General features: G+C 42.9%; 1 protein-coding gene across 1 annotated transcript; it reads left to right on the forward strand.

Moving 5' to 3' along the window:
* Positions 1-273: 273 nt before the first annotated feature.
* On the forward strand, positions 274-12,562 carry rereb (arginine-glutamic acid dipeptide (RE) repeats b). The gene is given in 18 exon segments (XM_034219205.1): positions 274-550; positions 1,762-1,810; positions 2,635-2,759; positions 3,093-3,192; positions 3,281-3,379; positions 3,785-3,865; positions 3,988-4,138; positions 4,222-4,308; positions 4,767-4,960; positions 5,171-5,329; positions 5,625-5,735; positions 6,195-6,959; positions 6,961-7,322; positions 8,646-8,856; positions 8,957-9,656; positions 9,773-9,910; positions 10,344-10,515; positions 11,407-12,562. Coding segments are annotated over 18 exon segments (3,564 nt in total). The 5' UTR covers positions 274-524; the 3' UTR covers positions 11,441-12,562.
* The last annotated feature ends 353 nt before the right edge of the window (positions 12,563-12,915 follow it).

A 12,915-nucleotide genomic window follows, 5' to 3' on the forward strand; every position in this document is an offset into this window, starting at 1 on the left:
TATAAATAATTAAAGTGATAAGCTGCCCGGTGTACCCGCTAAATCACAGCAACAGATCGCATCCACATATTTTTATTTTTTCAAATGCATATATATTTATTTGTGATGTATACTTTCGTATTGTATATTATAATCCCAGACCCATTAAATACGGCATACCTTGCATTATGTTCGTAGTAAGTGGTTATTCAGGGAGGTTTGTGTCGGTCGGATGTTACTGTCATGGCTTACATAATATAGTTTAATAACCACAGAGTGTTTCATGGAGGCTTCCTCCCCGAGCAGCAGCAGCTGATGATGAGCAGCCTCTCCACGGCACATGCTCAGTTATGCACACCCAGAGAACTTTGAAGGCTTAGCTGTGGCTGCTGAGGTCATTGCACTGGGAAAAAAAATAGACAGACTCCCTCCACTACACCGCCTCCATTTTGAATAGCCATGTAATAGGGGATTCGCATAGTTTTTGTGTGTATCGCCCACTGCGCTGCGTAGTGTCAACAAGCCACATCCAAACAGCCCTCGACATGGACGACCTGTTCAGTCCGCGGAGGTAACTTGATTAACTTACCGTTTGCAAATATATTTTAGTTATTGTGCATTACATATGTATTTTTAACAGTTTTGCAGCGTGACTTTGAGAGCCGTGTGTGTGAAATAGTCGGAGTGTCAGTGGTCACGAAGTTCGTGTCTGGCTAACAAGCTAGCCAAATAACAGCGTAATGTTACTGTCTGGTTAGCTAGCAGCTCCTGGTTGAAAACACAAATGTTTATATGAACGCCTAAATGCAACAAGCAGTTGTTTCTGCAGGTATTATTTCAAATAATGTCACCATATGCAGATTGTGCATCGTTTATTTAATCGGTTGTTATTCCCTGTGGGTGTGCTGACACTGGTCGCTGTGTGTGTGTCAGCGACGTGTCGTGCACGCTAACATTGATATTTGTTATTGATTGCATACTTTAGCTCGCAGTTAACCCCAAGACAGCCAACTGCTGTCAACCTGTTAGGATTTCACTAAGAAGCACACACTGTTCTCGTAATGGTGACCGTAAAAATTAGCAGCTCATGTATGATTGATTGACAGACAGTCTTTTGCGGTAGCTAGCGTCGGATTTCATTCATGTAATATAAGGAAACGTCGCAGGTCACAGCTGAGATTGGCTCTTGCTGATGTAGGGGCGGGATGTTATTCTGCTGCTGAAATCACAGCTGCTCTGACAGCCAGGATATCGATCACACGTCTGTACTGTGATAATTACCCATCAGATAACAGTGCATACAGCATAGCAGACAGACTTCCTGCACTGACTCGTTTATTGTAAACACAACAATATCACAATTGTACAATCGTCTCACAGTTTTCAACTCGCAATACTTGTGCTTGCTACACTTTGGGAGCTTGCTTGCTGACTTTTTCTGCAGACAAAACTCTCTGGCTTATAATTTGAACACAATATCATCATAATTTCTCCTTTTCAACTGCTAGTTGTTGTAACTACATTGTATACGCTTTAAATACCACTAATGTATAATAACAGTATTATAATAGCAGTGTCTTGGTTTAGTGTAATGCATAATAAAACCAGGATATCATGTTTGTTGCTACATTTTGTGATTTTTGTCCCTTATTTGAAGAGCACACTCACTTTCAACTGTGGACATAACTGAATGTACGTTTTCTTTGCCAATGTCCAATGACTGTAGGTGGCAAATTATTATTAATTCAGATAATGACTCAATGCTTTATTTTTGTTTTCCAGGAGCCTGAACAGCACACAGGGAGAGATAAGAGTGGGACAAAGTCATCAGGTACACCTTTATATTTTGTGTTTTTAAATTAATGAGTTGGGTAGATGGTGACAGCATTTCTGACTATGATGGATTATTTATGGTTATAATGCCAATTGATTCATTGATAATTGTTTGGTCTATAAAATATAACAAATAAAATGTACAAGGTGGTGTCTTTAAATGTCAGTCCAAAACCCAATGATGTTTAGTTTAATATGATATAAAACAGAGAAAAGCAGGAAATCTCCTTATTAGAGAGTCTTGAAATCATCATTTTTGGACCTTTCTGTTAACAAATTGATTCAAAATAGTTTTTCTTGGACAATGATTTTTCGGCTAATCATTGCAGGTCTATTTGTAGAATCACTGATTTGAATAAGTATGTATACAGATTGCAGAGTGTTGGATAAAGCTCATTATGTAACTTGTGAGAACTGTCTGTCCAGTATGATTTGTTATTTACACGTCTTACAGTGACAGTCTATGCTATTCTGTTGTGTGTTACATTTGAAATTCTTTTTGAGTATCACATTATGTTAAACAGATTCGAGCAGGCACCACTAGCAAACAACAACTACATCTATTTGATTATAAGGGAATCCTTTATCCATGAATTACCTTAGTTAGTTACACATAATAACCATTGTTTGACACTTTAATCAAAATGTAAATCATTGTTTGGCAATTACTTTGAAACAAGTCTTAAACATCTTGTCAGTATTGTATTTTAAACAGTGCTTGGGTTTTTACCATCTAATTCTCAGTTTTTCAACATAAATTCAGTTGAGTTCTTTAAGGTTGGTCCAACATTTGTTTCCGGTACTGTCTTGGTCTCACTGCAGGCCAAACTCCCAGAGTTGCAGCCACGGCCCGTTCCCAGTTTGCAGACTCAGACGGAGAGGGAGGATCTGATGTGGATGCCGGGGGTCAATGACTGTGACCTTCTGATGTACCTCAGAGCGGCCAGGTCAGTGTCGGCACTACACTGTGTGTCACCTAGGTTCGACTCTCTTCAGTCACGTATAAGGCGAGCATATTTGCCAAAGTTTGTTAATTATTTTCGTGTCCTTTTTGAACAACTAGATGGGGATGTTTTTTTAAAAGAAAACCTCAATAGCAGCTTTGAATGTTAAAGAAAAATGACATTGGGTTCAGTACTTACTATTAACAATGCTTTTTTTCTGCAGGAGACACCAGTATTATCAAGGATTTCAGAAACACTCCTAATAATCAGACTACATTTTCTAGAAAGATTTGGTATTACCTTCTCTGTATTAACTTCACCTTTTTCTTTCTCCAGGAGCATGGCAGCGTTTGCAGGGATGTGTGACGGTGGGTCAACAGAGGATGGATGTCTTGCAGCCTCCCGTGATGATACCACACTCAACGCACTCAACATGGTGTGGAGCTCAACTCAAATGTACTTCATCTGTATCCAGTAAAGATGCTAAAGATTTATTCAAACATCTCTGTTTTGATCAATTCCAGCTCCATGCGAGTCACTATGATGCAGCAAAAGCTCTCCAGCGCCTGGTGAAGAAGCCTCTGCCGAAGCTCATTGAGAAATGCTGGTCTGAGGATGATGTGGTGAGACGCCTTTAGTTAGTAATACAGCACTGAAGGTCAGTCAATGTTAGACCTTCAGAATGTTTGTGCAGGCGGAAAAAATCCTTGGGGATAAAAAGGATGCCAACTGTTTATGAATGTAACTATACTTAGCATTTTAGACGGTTCAGAGTCCATTCAACTTTGTCTTATAAGGTATTTAATTAACTTTAATCACTTTAATATGAGGGCCTGCAGTAAAATAGTATTTTTTTTTACCCCTACCAGTCTAGTGCTTCATGATAATAACTGTTTGTGTTTAATACATTTTTCTATATATCACAAAATTAACTTTGTCTAAACTGGAGCCTCTTTCTTGTACTGTATGTCACTTAACTTTTCCCACGAACACCCTCCCTCCTTCCCCCCCCCCCCCCCCCCCCACAGAAACGCTTCATCAAAGGCCTGAGACAGTATGGAAAGAATTTCTTCCGCATCCGGAAAGACTTTCTGCCCAGCAAAAAGACTGTAATTGAACACTTCTCATTTGCATACAACATTCTTGTTAGTGCATGCAGTGATTTCACGGCAGCTTTATTTTGTATTAGAAACATAACCGTGATTGTTCTAAAGATTCCTGTTGTCCTCAGGGGGAGCTGATCACGTTCTACTACCACTGGAAGAAAACTCCTGAGGCTGCGGGAACTAGAGCTTATCGGCAGCAACGTCGACAGCCGTCCTCTCGCAAAGCCAAGACTCGCTCTGCAGCAGTCCCCGTAACCCCATCGCTGAATTATTCAGGTGAGCTTCAGACATTACGTTTTGACAAAGTGTGGAATTCAAATGAGCTGGATGACTTTATTGAAGCTGATATTTCTTTGCAGTGGATGCGAGTTCTGCCAGTGAAGACGATCTTGACAGTGAAGACAGTGAACAGGAAATCAAGAGCTGCAGCCACTGCGGTGCAACAAGTCAGTGCATGTTTTTGTGATTTATTGGGCTCAGTATTTTTTAGTACTAATGTTTTATACGTTTCTGTAACAGCCTTTAGATGTGTGAAAAGTGCTTGGGTAAAACGTTCCATTATGCCAAGGTCTTTAACACATCTATAACACATCTATAAACATGCTTATATTGTGTCATATCACTGTGTATTTATAGTTATAATATACATTTTGTTTATAGAGTGGAAACATTACAATAGTAAAATGAATAGTGCATACAATGACTTGATTGTTATTATTGTTGTTGTAGAGCATTACAAGACTCTCAATGAGTGCTCTATATAGCTATAATTATACAGATTTTATTGACATATTCAAATGTTTATAATCTATTCTAGACATGGGTGTCATAGAAAGTGTAACCAGTATTATAACCTTTTTTAAACTCTTGGTCAAACTCTTGCCTAAAGTTTTCTTTTCTTCAGGTTCTAAGGATTGGCACCATGGGCGGAGAGACACCTTGTTGCTGTGCACGACCTGCCACACGCACGAAAGCAAACATGGAAGTCTGCCGCCAGCTTCAAAATCTGCAGTCGCTCCATTCCTGTTTAAACCTGCTAAAGAGGAAGAGGAGGTGAACAACAAGCATGGCATGAGGACACGACGAAGCAGAGCACCTGTAAGCCTAAGGCCCATACAGTTATATTTATCACTTAATAAACCTTCAAAAGAAAGTGTCAGGGCAACTTACATTTCCAATGATCATACAAGAGATCTCACACCCTCATCTGTCAAAATGATTAACATGCAACTTACTGGGAAAATACCTCTCCTTGCATGTGTTTCAACAATATTGAATACTGATCTTTTAATACATTTTTTAAACCAGCTTTCATCTTTGAGAAGTGGCCACAGGAGGCTCACGGGCTCCCCCACCAGTGAGGATCAGCAGTCCAGCAGCCAACCCTCCCCCAGCGGAGCGACTTCTAATTCGCTGAGATCTTCTTCCACAGATAATAAGAACGAATCCAGCAAGAAAACGAACAAGGTAAACATAACTTTACACTTTACACTCTCTTATCAGACGAGCTGGGCTGTTTGAATATGACTCTGACGAGGAGATCTTCAAAGAACTCAGCCGTTTATTTAATGAAAGATAAGTCCGTCCCAGCATGCATGAAACTGAATTATATAACATATTCATAAAATATATATATATTCATAACATGTCATGCTGCTGCAGCCTTACATGCTTGTTCAACATCGCTCATTGAGGTTTTGTGTCATCGTTGTTTTCTGTTTCTTTTTAACACCACTGTGAAAATGTCATCTGGTTTCCATAGAAGATAAAAGAAGAGGTCACATCACCAAAGACAACAAAGCGTGTACGGGAGAGTCCTGCCCAGGAGCCGGAAGAGCCTGAGAAAGTTACTCCTAAAAGGCCGAAGACACAGGTGAGAGGGAACTTCACCACTATTTGAGTCAAATAAAATGTTATCTCTGCAAAGAAAAACAGTCGTCTTGGTTTCCATGCGTCCCTGAAACCCTTGAATATTTTGGGATTTGAGGGGGCAGGGTAATCAAGGCCTTGAATGTTTAGAAACATGACAAATAGACAAAGGGCCATTGAGAGTGTTTGAGTTTAAACTATTTGGGCATGAACAGAAACTTTTCCCTACGTTTTTGAGCGTCCGTCATCACTGTAATCTACTCAAGCCTCTCTCCATGTTTCATTTTCTCTGTGAGCTTCTTTAAAGCCAGCTTGTTTTCATTAAAACAATTCTCAATGTTGTAACAGTAAATAACCTTGATCTACGTCTCAAACTATACTGTGTTTGATGCTGGAATTTGGTGTTTAAAAAGTTCTTCGACCCTAAGCGTGATTTACATAATGTGTGTATTTGTTTCTCCAGGATCCTCGGGGCTCGCGGTCCGAGGGCGAGGCCGAGGTGGAGGAGGAGAGCTCTTCAGAGAGCCGCAGCGCTCAGGACGACGGCAGCAGCGACACCAAAGACATCGACCAGGACAACCGCAGCTCCTCCCCCAGTATCTCCAGCCCGCAGCAGGGCAACGAGAGCGACTCCGACTCCTCGGCCCAGCCCGGGGGGATCCTGCCAGAGCCGGCTGCTGCGGGGGGGCCGGCTGACCCTCCAGCCCCCCAGGCCATCCCCTCTCAGAGCCATCCCATCCTTCATCAGCCACCACAAAGCACTCCTCCTGCTGATGGTGCTCAGAGCCCCCCTCCTGCCTCTCCGGACCCCCCTCAGCCCGCTGCCGGTCAGCCAGCTGGACCAAACTCCCGCCCACAGCCCGCCCCTCACGCTCTCTCTGGTCCCCCTCCTCTTCCGCCAGCACTCGGTCAGGATTATCCTCTTTCTCCAGCATTTCAGGTCCCCCCGGCTCTCAACTCTGCACAGCCTCTGCAGACCCATGGCCCGTCGGCTCAGGCCCTCCAGAGACCCCCACCCTTCTTTAGGGAGTCTCAGCTCCCCCAGCCTTCTCTCTCTGGCCCTCAAATCAAGCCCCCTCCCACCACTCCAATCCCAAATTCACACAAACAGGGTCCACATAATCAGTCTTCTACACCTTTCCCTCAGATGCCTTCCAATCTCCCCCCTCCCCCTGCTCTGAAGCCCCTCAATTATCTGCCCAACCCGCATCCTCCGGGCGCCCCGCCGCCCCCCCCTTCAGCTCATGCCACAGCCTTTGCCAATGCAGTCCCTTCCTACCCAGCTGCCAGTGCTCTCTCAGGTGCAGACCCACCCTGGGAAAAGCATGACTTCCTCTCACCCGCCGGCAGCAGCCTCACTTCCTCTCCCTCCTGTAACATCTTCTGCTATTGGTCCGGTCCCGAGCCTCCAGCCATCATATCCACCTCTGAGACCCTCGCCGAGCGCGGCAGCAGGATGTTCACAAATTCAGATTAAAGAAGAGCCACTGGATGAGATGGAAGAGGCTGAGAGCCCACCGCCTCCATCTCGCAGCCCCTCGCCGGAGCCCACCATCATCAACATGGCCAGCCATGCCAGCCAGTCTGCACGGTATGTGGGGAGGAACTCTGTCTAAGGGAAATTATAAATATCTCCCTCATCTTGTGATAATTGGGGTTTTGGTTAATTTTGCTTTCAACGACAAGCATCAACTGGTAACTTATGGCGCGTTTCCACTGCAGCGGGTAGCCCCGTTTAAGCGTCCTTAACCGTCCTCAAGCGGCCAGGCCGGTTTTTGGTGACGTTTCCATATAGCCTAGTACCGGCCAGCGGGTACTTTTTCCCTCTTTTTCCGGCCTCATAAAATCGTGGTTCCCTCAGACCAGGGCCAGGGCTGAACTAGTGACGTCAACACTCTCGACTGCTGATTGGTCAGAGAGAATCGTCACAAGATCGCGCGCAAGTTCATCCCTAGCGTCGCATATATATCTAGAAGCAAGCTTGCAGCATTTTTATAAACAGCATTTTGTAAACGGAGGAGCTACAAAATGGCTACGTCTAATAAGAAAAGCACACCGTGGTCGACCGAGGAGGTGACGACGTTCCTACATCTCATTGGGGATGATACAATCCAGCGGGAGCTCGACGGAACAACTCGAAATGTGAACAAAAACAAAGCCGATCGCCCCGCCTACACTGCGTTGCTACCCCAGGTCCTAAACTGTAATGGAAATGCGCCACGGCCTAGGCCGGCCAGCGAGGCAGCCCGAGGCCTGAGCGAGGACGCTTAGGGACGCTTAAACGGGGCTACCCTGCTGCAGTGGAAACGCGCCATAAGTGGTTCTTTTACAAGAGTATTTGAAATACAAGAGGCACTTTTGTTTTAGTTCAGCGCTCCAGTCAGTCAGTGAGCTATGGTGCAGTATTTCAAAGCACTACATCCATTGAGGTGCTTACTTTGTCATGTTTTGTGTTTTTAAATATATTTTATGTTGGCTTAGTTGAAGTCTATTGCTTTGTGTGTGTTAAGCTGTTACCAAGAGCAACATCAAACATGGAGCCATTGTTAATAACATATTTGGATTCAAACCAAAAGTGTCTGTTAGGAGTGTCTCTTGGTTTTCAAATCAGCTTGTGATCATAGCTACATTAAGTGTGGTTGAAGCTGTTCGCAGCAGGATGATTATTGAACATTGCCTATTCTTTTCCCATTACAAATAAGAGGTTCATGTATTTCAGACTAGCCTGAATAATGATGCAGTTACCATTTGTACTTTGTTGCGAAGGTAGTCCGTGTTGAATTAATGAATTCCTAGATTTCAGCAATACAGTTGGCGCCTAAATTGTTTTTTAAAAAACTGACAAGAGTCGAGCTCTAAACAACAAACAACTGAATCGTTCCTGAAAGTTTAATAGTTTAATCTTGTCTTTCAGGTTTATCAAACACTTGGATCGTGGTTACAACTCCTGTTCCAGAACAGACCTGTTCTTCACTCCACTTACGGCCTCCAAGCTGGCCAAGAAAAGAGAGGAGGCGGTGGAAAAGTTGAGGAGAGATGCTGAGCACAGTGCTCGACAAGAACGTGAAAGGGAGAAAGACCGTGAGAGAGACAGAGAAAGGGAGGCAGACAGAAATGCAATGAGTGTGAGTCTATTTCTTATTTATAATACATAAGCAATACTAACACTTAATCTAAATGAACTGCTGAAATGAACACTGTCTGAAACACTTTGCTTGCTTGCAGAGAGCCTCCAGCTCCTCCCACGACAGTCGTATGAGCGATGTTCAGATGACGGTTCATGGCCACGGACGCCCCTCCTTTGAGCAGCCGCCCACCAGTGTGGCTGCTGTGCCCCCCTACATCGGCCCTGACACACCCGCCCTGCGCACCCTGAGTCACTACGCCCGACCCCATGTCATGTCGCCATCAAACCGCAACCACCCGTTCTACGTGTCGCTGAGCCCCGGCGACCCCCTGCTGGCCTACCACATGCCGGGCCTGTACGGCGCTGACCCCAACCTCAGAGAGCGCGAGCTCAGGAACCTGCGTGAAAGGGAGCTCCACGAGAGGATGAAGCCTGGCTATGAGGTCAAGCCCCCAGAAATGGAAATGCTACACCAATCTGCCAACCCCATGGAGCACTTTGCCAGACACGGGGCCATCGGTCTCCCCCACATTCCTGGGCCCCCCCACCACTTCGCCCAGTTCCATCCCGGGCTGAACCACATGGAGCGAGGGATGGTGCTGGCTGCGCCTCAGCTGCGCCCCGAGCTGAGCTACGCAGAGCGACTCACTGCAGAGCGGCTCCACGCAGAGAGGATGGCGTCTGTAGGGGCCGACCCCGCCGCCAGGCTGCAGATGCTCAATGTGACGCCGCACCACCACCAACACTCTCACGTTCACTCCCACCTCCACCTGCACCAGCAGGATCCGCTTGGGCAAGGTGATGTTGGAGCTTTTCACTGCTATGACGAAAGATGTGAGGGAGAATTCTTAAGGACTTTAGAACATTTGACGGTTTTACCAAAATGTACTGAATGATTTACTTTCTTCGTCCAGGTCAAAACCCTCATCCTCTGGACCCTCTGCAAGGAGGCCCACGTTTGGCCCGCTACCCCTTCCCCGGGGGCCAGATCCCCAACGCTCTACTGGGCGATCTCCCTCATGATCATGAGATGCTGCGCCACCCACTGTTTGGTTCGTAATCCCAACTCCTAGTTTAGTTTATTACTTTATTAGACAGGGACGGTGCTTATGGGAAGAGTTTAAAAGCACAGACGATAAAAAGATAAAAGCAGTGAACAAAAGTATACAGATACAATTAAAGCCTGCTTAACAGAGACAGTTCTTATAACACACAGATTTACACAAATCTATACAAAAGCATGAAAATACAATGTTTGTCCCTGGGAAATGTTGACAATACATTTAGCAACTATGATACGCTGGAGCAGCTCTGACATTATAAGAACAAACAAGACATAAAACCACACGTAAACACTCACTGCTCTAGTGTTAACACGTTTTTATTTTCTAATGTTGTGGAGAATTAAGGAAGTATGCTCAGAACGCATCAACTCATTCCAACAATTTAAAACCAGTCCCTTCAATTTGACTCTCTTTCCCGTAGGAGCATATCAACGAGAGCTGCAGGGCCAGATTCCTCAGATGTCTGCTGCCCACCAGCTCCAGGCGATGCATGCCCAGTCTGCAGAGCTGCAGAGGATGGCGATGGAGCAGCAGTGGCTGCATGCTCATCACATGCATGGAGGCCAACTCCCGAGTCAGGAAGATTACTACAGGTGAGGCTTTTCAATGTATTATCTAGTGCACAGGCTTTCAACAATCAGAGGTATCACTTTATTATGGTAGCTATGCAGCTTTATATGACTACATTAAAGCCCCATAGTAATTACTCAGTTTCTCTAAGATGGAGCCATAATTATCAACATTATTCTAGTGTTGACACAGTATCAAAATACCTGCCTAAAAAATGTTGATAGTGATACTGTAACAATTTCACGGGAAAACGTCAACTTTAATGTCAAAGTGCTGCTAAAAACCGGTTCAAATCTGGCTGAGATAAGTGTCAGCAATACTGGAAGCTTACTTGTTGAGTTGGGCTTTTATTGTGAAAGGTTAAAACCTAAAGAGTGCGCTTATGCTACTCTTAACAATGTAGAAGCAATCAACAGCTCTGTTATTTAATTACCTTCATAGGCAAGTCAAGTTTATTTATATAGCACCTTTCAACACAAGGCAATTCAAAGTGCTTTACAACAATGAAAGACATTAACAGTAAGACATTCATAAGTATAAGCGCGACTCAGCTACAGTATTTTAGAGTCATATTTCGCTCTGCTCCCGATGCTTTGTCCAAGAGCAGTGGCCGCTCGAAAACAGCCATCGTATGTGAAGCGTGCATATACAGTATGACTCAAAAAACTCGCCCAAAATGCCTGCAGCAGGTGGTAGCATAGCAATGCACAACCACCACCCTCTCATTATTACCCCCACACTACTAATAAATATAGGCTATTGTACCCTTCCTAATGGTAGGGTATTGTGATATATTTCTCATATCAATATACCGTGCAAGACAAGATAATTACACAATGTTTAGTTGAACTCCAGTAAAATATGTCTCACTGACCAAAGTGTTGACCCTGTTTCTTTGTTTCTGTTTGCTGAAGCCGTCTGAAGAAAGAAGGTGACAAGCCATCTTGAGTGCCAGGTGGTGCATGCCCTGAATCCGTACACTCATACCCCAATAGAATACTGTGTACTTTTAAGACTGTAAGAGAGTATTTGTGAGTCCATTTTTTTGTTTTAATATATTTTAGGAAGATCTTTGTGGATCTTTACGTGCATTCCTTGTTCAGCACTTATTGGACTGTCAAAGTCCGTCTCAGATTTTCATATCACTTAAGACTTTATACTAGTTTTTATTATCAAAATGACAAACAATCTCACCCATTCATGTGAGATTTGAAGTGACAGATTTTTCTCTAACAAACTGTAAAACTGTTTCATATGCAGTGACGTGAATTTGCTAATGAAAATATAACTCTCATAAAGGATATGAAAACAGACTGACTTTGGTGTTAAGTTGAAATATCTACCTATGATTTCTAAATGATTTCCTTGTACAGAATGACCTTTTAATCAGTGTTTGAATGACTCTAACGACCTAGCATGACGCAGACTTTTTTTCCACCAAACTAGAGTAGCAAGTTGCATTGTGGTGCTTAGAGCATAGTATAGATTGTTTTTTCTCTTAAATCTGCTAAATATTTGTCTAAATCCTAAAGTTTTATATATCAAGATATCTTTTCACATTATAACCGAAGCTTTTATTCGCTCATTTTTGAGATTGTAAATATTAAATGTTTGCAATATTCTATATGAATGAGTACTATTGATATAGCAGTAGATGTGAACACTTGCCCTTCGATCCAGCACGATAGCAGTAAATCATAAGCTAAAACAGTATTGAGTATTATAAAGTAAGATAATTATTAATTGGACCAGTATATGTCGCTAAGGCAGAACGTTTTGTTAGAATAATGTATTTACATTGTTTTGATGAGAGCAAATGAATTGGAGTGAAACTAAATCCTAAACATTTTAATGGAATTTTTGAAAGAACTGCCTCTAAATTCAATATTTATGTGACATAATATAAAAGTGTATCCATTGCATATTTATTTCAATAAATATTTCTGCAATGACCCCTTGTTCTCTTTGCACCTGGAGTTTCTTTGTATCAATAGCCTGTGGTATATACAATTTATAAGGTACACCTAGCTAAAGCTAATACTTTCCTGTAATAAATTCTACCTTGATGAAGGTCGTCGTCAGTTTTCTTTGAGAGATGTTCATATAACTGATATACCTGGTGATTTAAGAGGATATCGTTTAGTTAAGTTCAGTCATTTTCATTGTGTAACATTCAAATACATACAGCAAACAAATTCACAACAATAAGTCATTACTTTTAAAATAGTAACAAACCAAACCAAATATTATAATGACCCAAAAAGGTCAGTGCTAGAGCCTTAGCTTATTACACGTACAATCTTTACATTCATTACTTTGTACATTTGTCATTGCATACTCAAAATAAAAGAATTGATCAAAGTAAAATATATGTATATCATTGTTTCCCAAAAATGCCATATCTTAGTTTAAAATTGTATAAA

Source organism: Gymnodraco acuticeps, unplaced genomic scaffold (assembly GCF_902827175.1).
Source record: "Gymnodraco acuticeps unplaced genomic scaffold, fGymAcu1.1, whole genome shotgun sequence".
In the NCBI taxonomy this organism is placed as follows: Eukaryota; Metazoa; Chordata; class Actinopteri; order Perciformes; family Bathydraconidae; genus Gymnodraco; species Gymnodraco acuticeps.